Source organism: Muntiacus reevesi, chromosome 9, assembly GCF_963930625.1.
Source record: "Muntiacus reevesi chromosome 9, mMunRee1.1, whole genome shotgun sequence".
Classification (NCBI taxonomy): domain Eukaryota; kingdom Metazoa; phylum Chordata; class Mammalia; order Artiodactyla; family Cervidae; genus Muntiacus; species Muntiacus reevesi.
The window spans coordinates 62,083,852-62,099,314 of record NC_089257.1 but is presented as its reverse complement, the minus strand read 5'-3'; the positions used below and the strand labels follow the sequence as shown (position 1 = coordinate 62,099,314).

Here is a 15,463-nt window from a genome sequence, read left to right as displayed (position 1 = left end):
AGGGAAGACGGAAGATCCAAAGATCTCTGCCAAGATGTGGGCTGAAGCGGTGAAGAGGCAGAGGGAAGAATGTCCTGGCGATGAGGGAGTGAGGTCGCCTCGGGAAGGGCCAGGGGTCCGAGGTAGGAAGACCTAGGCCCCAGATTCTTGTTCTGGCTCTTCCCCTTCCAAGTTGGGTCAACTGGCGGCGCAAGTCACTTCACCCTTCTGAGCGGCAGTGCCTTCATCTGTACAATGGGGGTTGCAACAAGCCCTGCCTGAGCGGTGGTGACTAATGGGATGAGATTGTCGCTCGGCGACCTGCAGAAGACAGTCCCAGCGGCAGGGCCCGCCGGATGGAGAGGTGTAGGACGGAAGGCGCGGGGAGACGGCCGGACGCATGGGGAAAGAGTCCCCGCCCCGGGCCTGCTCTCCGGGACTCCAGCCTCTCTCGCTGTCTCCCTCCTCCCAGGACGCGGAGGCCCAGAGCGTCGAGGCGCGTCCTCGCGCGTGCCCGCTGCCGGGCGGGTAGCCAGAAAGGGCAGGGCTCCGCGCAGGCGGGCGGGGCGGGCAGGAAGCGCGGCGCCGCGCCGGGGCCTCTGCGAGTAAGCGGGAGACTCCGGCGGCGACCGCTCCCGGCCTGGACCGCGGCGGGTAAAGGTCTCAGCAGCGGGGGCGGGGCAGGGCTGGGCTGGAGCCGCTAGGAGCTGGCTGCCGGGGTTGCGTAGGACGCAGCGGTGCGCTGAATGGTGGCCGTGGTGGCGGGCTCTCCCTTTGGGTCTGAAACCAACTTGAACAAGGAAAGCTGGGGTCCCCAATTAAGAGGAGGAGCTCTGGATTTGTGCGAGCACAGACCTGGTACCTTTCCTGCGGTGCCCTCTTCTTTTCTCACTGCTCTGGAGATCTTCCGAAAGTTACCTTCCCCACCCCCGCCCCCACCGCGAGTCCCATCTTGAATTAGAGGCCCTGTGTCAGATTTTTTCCCACTAGTTTCCCCAAGCTTTTCCAGCTTGCCAGGGCCGCCTCTTAACCCTTCTTTTGCAACCGGGACTCCAGGTCTGAGCCCCAGCCTGCACCTCCACTGGTTGGCCCTGCTGGCAAGAGGACCCAGTGCACCCACTTCTCCCTAAGTGTGTCCTGCACTTAAGGAGCCACATCCCAGTGGAGACCGGCTGCTAAATAGCTGTGTGCTTCATTTAAAGGAGCTCAGGGATTGGGAAAGACTTCCAGGAGAGGGCCTTTAAGCAGTTTTTAAAAGCTTGGGTAGGATTCTGGCAGGAGAGAAAGGTCATTCCAAGCTGATGGAAGAGGATGAACAAAGTTAGTAAAGTGCAAGCAAGATGCCGGCCGAAAGCCTGGTGGATAAGGCACTGGTCAGGGGCATTATCAGAAAACTAGCAGGTGTGGGTCAGGTATTTGGACTTCATACAACCTAGGATTTTAGGGAGGCGATTGGTGGCTGGGATGAGGGATGGGAATGGATGACACTGAAGGCAGAGGCTGGTAAAGAGAAGAGGGGTCCCCAGAAGTCTGGAGAGGGTCTGAGTTAGCACAGGGGTAGGAGGGATGATGCAATAGGAACAGGCTGGCAAAGAATGGGGAGGAGGAATGGGCCCGGCTGTTTCCAGTGTATGAAGGAGGAGAGAAGAATTTGAAGACAAAGGGGTCAGATTTAAAGTAGAAATCATGTGATTGGGAAGACGTGCCGTAAAGTAACTGAACAGGGACGAGGGATGCTGAGTTCAGTTCTGCGAGCATGCATCTTGCAGCAAAGGCGGGATGTCCGTTTGGAGACACCAAGTAGGAAGTCCTTCATTCATTTATCTATTATTTATGCCAACCTGAAAAGCAGGTTAGATAAAAGTCACAGAGAAGATAAAACGGTCAAGCCATTAAAACTCAGCTAAAAGGACCTGATAGCTACAGAAAAACTTCAGAAGAGAGTGGATGATTGATTGTTTACTGGGAATTGTTGGCTCAGAAAAGCTTCTGAACATGAACACAGAACTCCTGTGAGTTTGCTGGAAGCCAAGCAAAAGAAGATAAAGGACAACGAGGGGCACTTCTCTGGTAGTCCAGTGGTTAAGACTCCGCCCTTCCATTGCAGTGGGTACAGGTTCCATCCCTAGTCAAGGAACTAAGATCCTACATGCTTTGTGGCACAGCCAAAATAAATAAATTTGTTTTCTTAAAAGGACAACTAAATAGTTCATTAGGCTGGAACTCAGGAGAAAGGCAATCATGAAGCCATAGGGGAGGGGCAGTAGGAGATAAAATGGGATCACTCAGGTGGGGGATGTAGAGGAGGGAGGTCTGAAGGCCAGGCCAGGGCTTTGGCGATACTGACACTTAATGAAAAGCTAATATTCTGTTGAGGAGGAAGGTCACCCTTTGGCCTGCTCGGGGAGGTGGGGTGGGAAAGTTGGGGTGTGTGGGGTCCATTCATACCATTTTTCCTGCAGGGGAACTGGATAGAAGGCGGTGTGCTCAGTCCCTCAGGCTCTGATCTTTTCTCCTGCCATGAGGTGGGGCTGCCATTTGCCCAGGGCCTCTTGGAGCCCTGGTCTGGGAAGAGTACTTCAGCCAGCAGGTGAGCAGAAAGTAAGGGTTTCTGTTTCCAACTCTTCCTTCGTCTTCAGAGTCCAGACGGCACCCCCAGGAGAGCAGGGATCCAGACACCAGGTGTGCTAATCCCAGTTTTGTGATTCACTAGCTGTTGACCTTGAACAAGTCACTGCACCTCCCTAGCTTCCTTTCTCCCATCCTAAACTAAGGGAGTCGAACTGGAAGATCTTTGAGGGTCCCTGTAGCTACATAAGTCCAGGAACACTTGTCTGATTTCATTTTGCGTTCAACAGATATTTATTGAGTGCCTGCTGTGTGCTAGACCCTGTGCTTAGTTCTAAGTGGATAATTATGAACAAAACAGATATAATCCCCGCTCTCATGGAAGAATGGGTGTATGTGTGAATGAATGTTAATGAAATAATTACATAATGAAATATAATAACTGCTGCAAAGGGGCAGTACGTGATGCTATGAGAGCAAATGATGAGGGGGGTTGACGTAGATGTGGGGTCTGTGTATTGTTGAGCTAATGTGGTTGTGTTCTCGATGCTATTTCTTCCTTCTTCTTTCTCTCTGTAGATGAACGTATCCCCTTCCTGATTCACTGGAATTGGCCCCTTAAAGGGGAGGGCCCTCTTGGGTCCCCGAGGTGAGGCCTCAGTGTCATACTTTAGGACACATCTGGACACAGCAGAGTAGCCTGGGAAGGGTCAGGACTTGCAGAGAGCTTGATGTCCTGGGGAGAGGTTGGTCTTCCGGTGGGTAGAAGGGTAGAGAGTCAGCTAGTAGACCTAAAGAGGAAGTTGGCTCATATCATCCACGGTGCAAGTCACAGTGGTCAGCCAGAGGAAGGACTGGTGGAAAGTGGTCGGAGTCCGGCAGAGGCCAGCCTGAGTTCCAGGCAGGCAGGGAGCAGTGGGGAGCTGGAGGGCTAGGGGCGAGACCTAGGGTGTGAGTCAGACAAGGCTCTGGACTTGGATGTCCAGGGTCAGGGCTGGATCTCAGGAAGCCAGCAGCCTATCAGCTAAGGCAGGACTGGACTCTGAGCCTCTGTGGAGCCTGAGCCCAACAGCCAAGCCCCAGCTCACCCCCTCTCTTTGCTCACAGGGCCTTCATACGCCACAATGGAAGCTCAGTGGGCAACGGTCCTTCATCCGGGAGGCACGAACAGTTGTTCCGGGGCATTGCTGCATCTGGTAAAGGAACTGGCTCCTCAGTCAGCCTGAGGAGAGGGGCTGCTGGAATCCCAGGGGGTGTGATGGTGTTGGGGAGAGTGGGCAGAGAAGCAAGCAGGAAGGTGGTATAGAGCATCCGTTACCATTGGCCATCCGTGGACCCACTCTCCCTGGCCTTATTATCCATCTATCTGTGTACCCCTTCCTGCGACACTCATGCAGTGCACGCTTTCGATGTACAAAGCACTGGGAGGGACATATCATCCCTCCCTTCAACATACTGCCTCTAGCTGTCAGGGAAGATCATGCACAGATAATTGTGCAACCAGTCAGCCCAGACTCACCATCACTCATCCCATGGCTCCCCATTTCCTGTCACAGGGGTCTGAACTTCCTGGACATTCTGAGGGAGTCCTGTGTGTCCAGCACCATTTTGGACCCCAGCGTCTCCCAATGCCGTGTCTTGACTCCGCAGCTTGACCCTACCATCTCCCTAAGCTCTTGCATTTCCCCACCCCTCTCCCTGACGCCCCTCTCTCCTCTTGCCTTCCTATTCAGAAGCTATCCAGCGGCACCGCCGCAACCTGGCCGAGTGGTTCAGTCGGCTGCCCAGGGAAGAGCGCCAGTTCGGCCCGACCTTTGCACTAGACACAGTCCATGTAGACCCTGTGATCCGTGAGAGCACCCCTGATGAGCTGCTGCGCCCACAGGCTGAACTGGCCCTGGAGCGCCAGCCACCCTCTGCTGGCCTCCCCCCGCTAGCCCTGTCTCAGCTCTTTGACCCAGATGCCTGTGGGCGTCGGGTGCAGACGGTGGTGCTTTACGGAACCGTGGGCACAGGCAAGAGCACGCTGGTGCGCAAGATGGTCCTGGACTGGTGTTATGGGCGGCTGCCAGCCTTCGAACTGCTCATCCCCTTCTCCTGCGAGGACCTGTCATCCTTGGGCCCTGCTCCCACCTCCTTGTGCCAACTTGTAGCCCAGCGCTACACACCCCTGAAGGAGATTCTGCCTCTGATGGCCACTGCCGGCTCCCGCCTGCTATTTGTGCTCCACGGCTTGGAGCATCTCAACCTCAATTTCTCACTGGCCAGCACAGGGCTTTGCAGTGACCTTGAGAAGCCAGAGGTGCCAGCTGCCATCATCGTCAACCTGTTGCGCAAATACATGTTGCCCGAGGTGAGTGTGCCCTGCCCCGATTTGCTGTCCCTAACTTGCCCCCTAAGGATTTTTGCATTCTGGGTCCACATATTTAATGCATAGGAGCGTAGGCTCTGGGTTAGTTCAAATCCTGCCCCTCTGCTTCTGAGCTGTGGGACTGAGCTGGTCAGTAGCTTCTCTAGGCTTCCAATTCCTTTTCTCCTTGAGTTGCGTTGATCAAATGAGATGCTGCATATGAAGTGCTTAGCACAGTGCCCTGGATCATAGTGGGTCCACAGTAAGCCTGAGTTATTATTACTGAAGTCATCATCATCTTCACCCTTGGACTCTCCTCCCTGGCAAGTGAGGCAATGAGGACACCAGGGTCTTTCTTAACCCTCCACCATGCCCTTCCCAGGCCAGCATTCTGGTGACCACCCGGTCCTCTGCAATCAGCCGCATCCCCAGCAAGTACGTGGGCCGCTATGGCGAGATCTGTGGCTTCTCCGATACCAACCTCCAGAAGCTCTACTTCCAGCTCCGCCTCAACCAGCCAGACTGCGGGCCTGGAGCCGGGGGGGTGTCGGTCACGCCAGCTCAGCGCGACCACCTGGTGCAGATGCTGACCCGGAACCTGGAGGGACACCACCAGATCTCTGCTGCCTGCTTCCTGCCCTCCTACTGTTGGCTCGTCTGTGCCACCCTGCACTTCCTGCATGCCCCCACGCCGGCCGGCCAGACCCTCACAAGCATCTACACCAGCTTCCTGCGTCTTAACTTCAGTGGGGAGATGCTGGTCAGCACTGACCCCTCCAAGTTATCCCTGATGGCCTATGCAGCTCGAACCATGGGCAAGCTGGCCTATGAGGGGGTGTCCTCCCGCAAGACCTACTTCTCTGAAGAGGACGTGCGTGGCTGCCTGGAAGCCGGCATCCAGACAGAAGAGGAGTTTCAGCTGCTGCACGTTTTCCGCCGAGATGCCCTGCGGTTTTTTCTGGCCCCGTGCGTGGAGCCAGGACACGAGGGTGCCTTCGTGTTCACCGTGCCCGCCATGCAGGAATACCTGGCTGCCCTCTACATCGTGCTGGGTTTGCGGAAGACGACGCTGCAGCGGGTGGGCAAGGAAGTGGCCGAGCTCGTGGGCCGTGTCGGGGAGGATGTCAGCCTGGTCCTGGGCATCGTGGCCAAGCTGCTGCCCTTTCGGGCCCTGCCGCTGCTCCTCAACCTTCTCAAGGTAACAGCCCCAGGACCCCTGGCTGCCAGCCCCATCCTCCCTGTTCACCCCCGCTTTTCTCCCATAAGGAACCTGTTTACCCTGCATAGCTATGAATCTCCTTCTTGGCTCTGTTCCAGATCTGGGCAGTCTGGCTTTTAATGGGATTGGGGTATAAGGAAGAGGGAGAGAGAAGCTATAGGCTGGGGAATGCTTGGAGGGGAACCTGAGGGTGCAGGGACTTTATTAATAACAATCCCATAGCTCTGATGATAGGTTTTGGGGGGTGGTTTACTATCTCTCCTAGTCTTTGTTGCTGGGCGGCAGGGGTCACTACAGTCCAGGGTCTATCCTGTGCTTTGCAGGTCCGGAAACCCAACTGTATCTATTCCTCAGAGGTGATGAGACTCTGGGAGTGATGTCTCATCCTAACTTAATCACCAGAGACAGGTTTATAAAGCAGATGGCATTTTATTCATTTATATCAGGAGGATAAATGGCATTGGTAATTGATTTAGGACAATCCATCCGGGGTGCAGGTCCGCTCCAGAAACCAAATTACAGGCCTCAGGACTGTGCTGTGCGCAGTGGACAGCACAGTTTTTGACGGGAAGAAGTATCTACTTTCAGCTGATGTCTGCCCGATGCCTTGTAAATGAAACACTATTATAATCCTTTTTCTAGATGAGGAAACTGGGGCTCGCAGAGGCTAAGTAACTTGAACACGGTCACTCAGTAAGTAGAATAATTGGGATCTGAGTGCAGGTGTTATATAGTTCCGAATCCTGTGCTTTTTCTGCTAAACTTTACTGATGTACTGTGGATATTTCTGTGAAGCTGTGGTGCTTTGGTGGTAACTCTGGTCCTCTGTAGAAATGTTTCAATTATCTATCTTGAGGAAGCAGGGCCTTGGTAAGTGGACAAAATTTTAACAAGTTTTCCTTTTTATAGGCAGCAAGGCATTAGGGTTAAGAATAGGGATTCTGTAACACAGCTACCTGGGTTCAAATCCAGGCTCTGCCATTTACTAGCTGTGTAACTTTGTAAAAATTACTTAATCTCCCTGTGTCTCAAGGTCCTTATCTGTTAAATGGGAATAATGTGTGTGTTCATTCACTCAGTCATGTCCAACTCTTTACAATCCCATGGACTGTAGCCCTCCCAGGCTCCCCGGTCCATAGAATTTTTCAGTCAAGAATACTGGAGTGGCTTGCCATTTTCTACTCCAAACTGGAAAAATAAACAATCTGTATTGGCCCAATATGAGGATTAAATGTCTTCATCTGCAGATCCTGGCACATAGTAAGTGCTATTTAATTGTTTGTTAGGGACTTCCCTGGTGTTCCAGTGGCTAAGACTCCACCCTCCCAATTCAGGGGGTCCAGGTTTGATCCCTAGTCAGGAAACTAGATCCTACATGATGCAACTAAGGTTTTATATGCTGTGAGTAAGACCCAGTGCAGCATAATGAAAATAAATAAAAAGCTTAACAAAAATTTTTTTTGTTAAACATAAACAGGCTCAGGCAGCCCATCCCTTCTCACAGCATCAACTCAGGCAGGAAGGTAATGGCCATTGCTGAGGCTGCTCCACCCCTTTGAGGATGTACTTGCTTCATCTGGATTGCAGTGCGGTTGTGGTCTCCTGACGGGATTCAGAAAGCTGCTCAGTTACTCGAGGGGGCACTGCACCCCCAGTCCCTCTTGAAGGGAGGGTTGCCTAGCAGAGGTTGGGTCCCATCTGTGTCTATATGAGCCTATTGATTCAGCTTCCCAGGGTGATTGTTTTCGTATCTTGTCTCCAGATGATTGTTGGGGGAGGGACCCTCTACCCTCCACGGTGAGAACCTTGCCTGTAACAAGTGAAAAAAAAAAAAAAAGGCAGGCATTAGAGGTAATTGTTCAGTTGCTCAGTCGTGTCTGACTCCCTGTGACCCCGTGGACTGCAGCATGCTAGTAGAGGAGGTGCCACAAAACAACCTCGTGGCTCTGGCCAGAGGTCCTTTCTTCTCAGAACCATTGCAAACATGGGAGCTGATGTCACCAACCTCCCAAACATTCATTTTTTTTCGACAGATATTTGAGCGCCTGCTGTGTGCTAGACAATGTGTTAAATTCGGAGGAAAAAAACTAACAGAACCCCAGGTTTTTGTCTTTTCTGATCATGCAGTCTCAACACAAACTTGTCAGCATAACCATATGATTAAAAATCCTGTGAAGTGCCTGGAAGGCCAAGTTCCAGGTGTTGTGGAAGTGTGTAAGGTGGAGACCTAATTTAGGGGGATAAGGAAAGCCGCTGTGTAGGAAGAGCGACTTTAATCTGATCCTTGGAGGATTAACCAGGAGAAGCACTGGGGGAGAAACACTCCAGGAAGAGGATATAGCTTTGAAGGAGGAAAAATCTTAGCGCTGTCAAAAAGACAGAAGAGGAAAAAAAAAAAAAAAAAAGACAGAAGAGAGAGAGAGAGAGAAGCAGAGAGAACAAGAGCAGAGTGAGTGAGAGGCTGTGATGAAGGCGCTGTGGTTGGCAGGGGCCTGTCAATGAAAAATTAATCAATCATCCATCTGTTGCAGGAGGGAGGACCCCTTCCAGGGCCTGAGAGTGGGCTCTTGTCTAACTCTTGGAAATGAATTGTCTGAGGAGACACACATACTGACAATGCAAGAGGCTTTATTGGGAAGGGACGTCCAGGCAGAGAGCAGTAGGAAAGGGGGTGGGGAGGAGCAGAACTGCTCTGCACCGTGACTCACAATCTCAGGACTTACAGTGATGAGATTAATTTCTGGGTTGTCTTTGGTCAGTCATCTTGTTTGGCGCATATTTAGTCTGACTCAGGGTCCTTCCAAGTGGCGTGTGCATCTCTTAGCCAAGATGGATTCCAGTGTGAAGGATTCTGGGAGGTTAGTAGGACAGTATTATGGGGCTGGCATCTCCTCCCTCCTTTTGGCCCCTCCCAGGTTTTCCAGGTTAGCATTTGGCAGCAGCACCATGTTGCTCTTTGGGACCTCCTACTGTGAGATCACTCATGCAAGTGGTCATCATCGCTCTGGTCAAGGTGGGCCGTTTCGGTCAATGGTTCCGTGACATATCTAAGAGAGAAATGGAAATTTTAATTCAAGCCAATCTGAGGATTATAACCTGGGAGACAGTCTCTCAGAGAGTTCTAAGAACTATTTCAGAGGTACAGAGGGAGACCAGTACATATGCTGTTTTGTTGAAGGAAGTGTGTGTGTGTCTGTGTGTTTAGTTGCCTCAGTCGTGTCATGACCTCATGGACTGTTGCCCACCAGGCTTCTCTGTCCATGGTATTCTCCAGACAAGAATAGTGGAGGGGGTTGCCATTTCCTTCTCCAGGGGATCTTTCTGACCCAGGGATTAAACCCACATCTTTACCACTGAGCCACCAGGGAAGCCCCATCCAATCATGAGGAACAGCCATCTTAATGGTTTTAGTGCTTTCCTAAGTATGGAAAGATGCAAGAATCCAGGTTCATAAAAATTTCTCCTGAAAATATCTAAGGACCAGTTCTGTCAGTTTCAGTCCAGTTCAGTCGCTCAGTCATGTTTGACTCTTTGCGACCCCATGGACTGCAGTACACCAGGCTTCCCTGTCCATCACCAACTCCTGGAGCTTGCTCAAACTCATGTCCATTGAGTAGGTGATGCCATCCAACCATCCTGTCGTCCCCTTTTCCTCCTGCCTTCAATCTTTCCCAGCATCAGGGTCTTTTCCAATGAGTCAGTTCTTCGCATCAGGTGGCCAAAGTATTGGAGCTTCAGCATCAGTCCTTCCAATGAATATTCAGAACTGATTTCCTTTAGCATGGACTGGTTGGATCTCCTTGCAGTCCAAGGGACTCTCAAGAGTCTTCTCAAACACCACAGTTCAAAAGCATCAATTCTTCCATGCTCAGCTTTCTTTATAGTTCAACTCTCACATCCATACATGACTACTGGAAAAACTATAGCTTTGACTGGACAGACCTTTGTCAGCAAAGTAATGTCTCTGCTTTTTAATGTGCTATCTAAGTTGGTCATAGCTTTTCAAGGAGCAAGTGAATTTTGATTTCATGGCTGCAGTCACCATCTGTAGTGATTTTGGAGCCCAAGAAAATAAAGTCTGTCACTGTTTCCACTGTTTCCCCATCTATTTGCTATGAGGTGATGGGACTGCATGCCGTGATCTTCGTTTTTTGAATGCTCAGTTTTAAGTCAGCATTTTCACTCTCCTCTTTCACTTTCACTGTCAGTTTAACCAGAGCACAAATTGCCTCATTCTGATCTTTACCCTGAATTCCTTTCAAGGTTATTGTAGGCCAGCAACAGCAGTGGCTAATGACTTGATTTTGTAGAACTGGGTGGTGGGCAACATTCTTTATTTTACAATCCCTTCCCTTTCAGTCTCAATTTTGATCAAGGTTTGGGAGGCAGTTTGTGACCAATTTGTTCCAGGGGACTAGGATTGCTCATTCACAGGTCAGGCAAGGATTTCACTGATGGGCCACTCAGTGTGCGGTTACTGGACTAGGCCTTATTCACAGTAGCCAACATCCTCTGACCTGCCTGTCTTACCAGTCTGTTATGATCCAGAAAATGATTCCCTCTTGTTGCTTCTTCCCATATCTAGAGTTACAACTTACAGTCATTCATCGTATAGAACTATGTATTTGATCAGTATTTCAAGTTGCCTGGCTTTCCTTAGTGGCTCAGTTGGTAAAGAATCTGCCTGCAATGCAGGAGACTCGGCCGGTTAGGGAAGATCGCCTGAAGAAGGAAAGAGCAACCCACTCCAGCACTCTTACCTGGACAATTCCATGGACAGAGGAGCCAGGCAGGCTGCAGTCCATGGGATTGCAGAGTCGGACATGACTGTGTGATTAACTTTCACTTTCAAGTTGCCTAGTCATTAATTTTATCTGAAGTTCAGTCACATGGTAATTCAGGGAACAGTCTTATAAAATAGGCAAATACAAGTAATAGACCTCATAGTACTGATAAGATCATAAATAAGTATTGAAGCTAAGATCTTCCATGAGGTGAGGTCCAGTATCCCCCCAGGTCATCTGAGAAGTCTTGTTTTGCATCAGTCGCTATCTTTAAGGAAAATGATATATCGGCATTCTACATAAAGTTCACCTAAGATGTTTGCATATACAAGGTGAGGGGTAGATTATCGTGACCTCTTAGAAGATTGAAAAAGGAATGTTATCTTCAAAGGAGTCACATAACTGATGCCAGAAGGAGAAACTGATCTTTGTGGCAGGTATTTTTGCCTTTGGGGAAGTCTAGTTAAATGTAGAATAGAGATGCACAGTGCATACCAGAAGGAAGGGAGGAGGCCCAAATGGGCAGAGAAAAACTTTATGTTGAAATTTTTCTTGTCTTACCTTAAAATATGAATTTTATTTCATCAGGTCAAGTCATGAAGGGTCTGAAGTAGTAGGAGCAACATCAGTCATCGCTGCTGTGATGGCAGTGATGATGTTGAAGATGGTGATGTATTTACACCACCTAGCCTGGGACCAAGCTAGATGAATAGTATATGCTAATTTCTTCAAGCTAAATGCATAATATATGCTAATTCTTTCCCACCAACCCTGGACTTGAAAACAGAAGGAGTATTAGGAAAAAAGAAAGAATTTCCTTTTGTCTGGAGTACGTGAGACAAGTGCTGAGAGATGACTCTGGAAAGGTCCAGTTGGGGCCAAATTATGCAGTTTTCTATTTCACATGGGCAACAGGGAGCCACGGAAGGTGCTGCAGGAGGGGGGTAATGTGATCAAACAAATCACGCTCCAGTTTAAAGGAGACTGTGAGGCTTAGGCAGGAAGGCTGAAAGGCAAGCAGGAGGCTGCACCCGCCTCCCCATTCCTCCACACTGCTTCCCTTCCAGGTGGTTCCACGAGTGTTTGGGCGCGTGGTGGGTAAGAGCCGTGAGGCAGTGGCCCAGGCCATGGTGCTGGAGATGTTCCGAGAGGAGGACTACTACAACGACGATGTCCTAGACCAGATGGGTGCTAGTATCCTGGGCGTCGAAGGTCCCCGGCGCCACCCGGACGAGCCTCCAGATGATGAAGTCTTTGAGCTTTTCCCCATGTTCATGGGCGGGCTTCTGTCTGCCCACAACCGGGCAGTGCTGGCTCAACTTGGCTGCCCCATAAAGACCCTGGATGCCCTGGAGAATGCCCAGGCCATCAAGAAGAAGCTGGGCAAGCTGGGCCGGCAGGCGCTGCCCCCCTCGGAGCTCCTGGACCACCTCTTCTTCCACTACGAGTTCCAGAATCAGCGCTTCTCTGCCGAGGTGCTTGGCTCTCTGCGCCAGCTCAACCTGGCGGGCGTGCGCATGACACCCCTCAAGTGCACGGTGGTGGCAGCTGTCCTGGGCAGTGGAAGGCACGCCCTGGATGAGGTGAACTTGGCCTCCTGCCAGCTGGATCCTGCTGGGTTGCGCACGCTCACGCCTGTCTTCCTGCGTGCCCGGAAGCTGGGGTGAGGCCCTGCCCTCCTGCATGGGCAGAGGAGAAGGTGCTCAGGAGACCAAAGGGAGTGAGGAAAAACCAGGGGGTGGGGTGAGTCTGGTGTGGGTGGAGGTGACAAGAGCCACAGAAGGGGATGCAGCTGTGGACTACAAGAGGTGGATGATGAGGGAGGGTCCTAGTGGGTGGGCAGGCTCCAGGCCGAACTCCTTCCTTGGTTTCTTACCTCCCCCTCTGGCCACCTTCTGCTCTAGGTTGCAGCTCAACAGCCTGGGCCCCGAGGCCTGCAGGGACCTCCGAGACCTGCTGCTACATGACCAGTGCCAAGTGACCACCCTGCGGTGAGCGCCCTATGGGGGGGCTGCATCCTGCTGGCCAGCTATGGTCAAGGGTGGGCTTTCCGCTTTCCAACATGCCTGGTGTAATAAACAGGGCAGGAGGGTAGACCCCGACCCACCCACTCCCTCCACCCCCCTCTTCCCGATCCTTCCTGTCTAGTACAAGCAGCCAGGCAGGGGGAAAGTACCACAGGCCATAGGTATTAAGTAAGCCTCTCACGTGGCTAAAATCAGCCTGGGGAGGGGCCAGTGAAATAACACCCAGGCCAGTTGCCTGGTAACAGCATCACTGGTTCCCCCTCAGGATTTTCCCTGTCGCCTCACAAGGATGACCCTGATGCTGGGCACTCAATAGATGCTCCCAAAGTGTTGACTGGTTGACTAGCAACCCAGACGCCTGGGCTCCTGATTTCGGGTTGGAGTAAGGGGAGGTGAATGGGGTGGGAAGAAGGAGGGGCAATTGGGAACAGAGGGCAAAGCAGGGATTGGAAGGGAGTGAAAAAAAAAAGGAAGAAGGGAGGAGGAAGGGGAGAGGGAATAGAGGGGGAGGTGTCACAAGGAGAATGGAAGGCCGGAGGAGGGGAGGGAGAAGCCAGCTTCCATCTCACTCTTCCTCCTCTGCAGGAAGCTCACCCCTATTTTCTCATTTCCTGGCGTGCATTTCTCTGCATCCAGGCTGGTCTCTGCCCCAGGCGATGCACCCTTTAGGCCCAAGTCCCGGTGCTCAGCACAGGCAGCTGCTAGGAGCTCTCATAACCTTGGACTGCTTGTGGCCCTAGGCTGTCCAACAACCCACTGACGGCGGCGGGCGTGGCCCTGCTGCTGGAGGGGCTGGCGGGAAATACCTCCCTGAAACACCTGTCTCTACTGCACACGGGCCTTGGGGATGAGGGCCTAGAGCTGCTGGCTGCCCAGCTGGACCGAAACCAGCAGCTCCAGGAGCTGAACGTGGCCTACAACGGTGCTGGTGACACGGCGGCCCTGGCCTTAGCCAAGGCTGCCTGGAAGCACCCTTCCTTGGAGCTGCTGCAGTGAGTTTCCCTGCCCCTCCCCACCCTGTCCCATCGCCCCACCCCCCATCCGTGGTGGGCCCTTCCCCGGCCCTGATTCTCCACCACCGTTTCCCTTAGGGTCCTAGTGGCCTGGTTCCTATCGACTCTGGTCCCGCTGAATTCTAGTGTCATCCCTGCCTCCCACCGGCCACCACCCTCCGTCTCTGGCATATTTCAGACACTTTCCCCATTACATCCCACAGCTAGGGGATGAGTTATGAGACCCCTCGCTTTCTGTCCACCCGCCCTCTGCCTTCCTTATCTGAACCCCGCTGAAAGGCATCTATTCTGCTGTCTCCCACTAGTCTCTACTTCAACGAGCTGAGCTCAGAGTGCCGCCAGGCCCTGCGGGACTTGGGGAGCGCTGCAGAGGGCGGTGCCCGGGTCGTGGTGTCGCTTACGGAGGGGACAGCAGTGTCTGAGTACTGGTCCGTGATCCTGAGTGAAGTCCAGCGGAACCTCAACAGCTGGGATCGGAGCCGGGTCCGGCGCCACCTGGAGCTGCTGCTGAGGGATCTGGAAGACAACCGAGGCGCCACCCTTAATCCCTGGCGGAAGGCCCAGCTGCTGCGGGTGGAGGGCGAGGTCAGGGCCCTCCTGGAGCAGCTGGGCGGCCCTGGAAGCTGAGACCGTGGCAGCAGTGTGTGTCCCCGCGCCCCAAGTCCCTTCTGTCTGTGATCCCCTAGCTTCCACTACTACTTCTAGAAAGATCCCTTCAGGGGATGGATGGAATAGGCACACAGGTGTGCCAGTTGCTCTCCTAGGGCATGTCCAACCAGTGTGCCAAGTCTGGAGTTTCCAGGACTGTGGAACATGCCTCACCTCCCTTCAGCCAGAAGGACTGAAAGATGTGGCATTTGGTGGCCACACTGTTCCTTAACGTGTGTATGTGCATGCTAAGTTGCTTCAGTTGTGTCCGACTGTTTGTGTCAGACCCTTCGGGCTGTAGCCCACCAGGCTCCTCTGTCCATGGGATTCTTCAGGCAAGAATACTGGAGTAGGTTGCCATGCCCTCCTCCAGGGGATCTTCCCAACCCAGGGATTGGACCCATGTCTCCCGTGTCTCCTGCATTGCAGGCAGATTCTTTACCGCTGAAGCTATTCAGGGAATACACCTGTCCTGTAGCAGCACCACCACGCTCCTCTCTGATTGTGCCACCAGGGGGCACTCTTCTCATGTTGGACTTGCCAGGGGCATTGCCGTCCAGATGTGTTGGAGGGTTTCCGCGTCCTGCCTTTATGTTTTCTGGGGACACTCGGGATGCCAGCAGCCACTTTCCTGTCTCACTGGTGCTGTCTCCTCACCGTCGTCACCCTTTCACCAATGGTACCCAAGCTTGGTGGCCTCTAGGAACGTAGGTGCTGACTTGCTGCTATTAAAGAGCTGTGTCTTCCAACTGTTGTGGCCTCTGTTTTGCCTGTTGCTTTCAAGAAAGGGTACTGTTCTTGGTCATTCCGGTTAAACCACTGGCCAGTTTCTGTTACAGACATTTCTTGAGCACTAAGTTCAGAGGTAGCGAGGG

At 52.5% G+C, this 15,463-nt stretch overlaps 1 protein-coding gene across 5 annotated transcripts; it reads left to right on the top strand.

The window, feature by feature from the left end:
• Positions 1-24: 24 nt before the first annotated feature.
• Positions 25-15,331, top strand: NLRX1 (NLR family member X1). 5 transcript variants are annotated; one of them, XM_065945209.1, is made up of 10 exons: positions 25-122; positions 2,442-2,569; positions 3,127-3,196; positions 3,655-3,743; positions 4,281-4,900; positions 5,280-6,095; positions 11,968-12,563; positions 12,805-12,891; positions 13,668-13,919; positions 14,246-15,331. In XM_065945209.1, exons 2-10 carry the CDS (start codon positions 2,500-2,502, stop codon positions 14,565-14,567), a joined length of 2,922 nt encoding a protein of 973 aa, XP_065801281.1. In that variant the 5' UTR covers positions 25-122; positions 2,442-2,499; the 3' UTR covers positions 14,568-15,331. The 5 variants fall into 5 exon arrangements, with proteins under 5 accessions (XP_065801281.1, XP_065801282.1, XP_065801277.1 ...); XM_065945210.1 differs by lacking the exon at positions 25-122 and adding an exon at positions 548-633 and having other exon boundaries at positions 2,442-2,566; XM_065945205.1 differs by lacking the exon at positions 25-122 and adding an exon at positions 548-633.
• Positions 15,332-15,463: the final 132 nt, after the last annotated feature.

Bases quoted from the DNA above. Each gene is read 5' to 3' on its own strand.
- NLRX1 (XM_065945209.1), top strand. From the start codon at position 2,500: ATGAGGTGGGGCTGCCATTTGCCCAGGGCCTCTTGGAGCCCTGGTCTG. The intron at 3,744-4,280 runs GTAAAGGAACTG...CTTCCTATTCAG, and splicing joins CCGGGGCATTGCTGCATCTG to AAGCTATCCAGCGGCACCGC. The intron at 12,892-13,667 runs GTGAGCGCCCTA...TTGTGGCCCTAG, and splicing joins TGCCAAGTGACCACCCTGCG to GCTGTCCAACAACCCACTGA.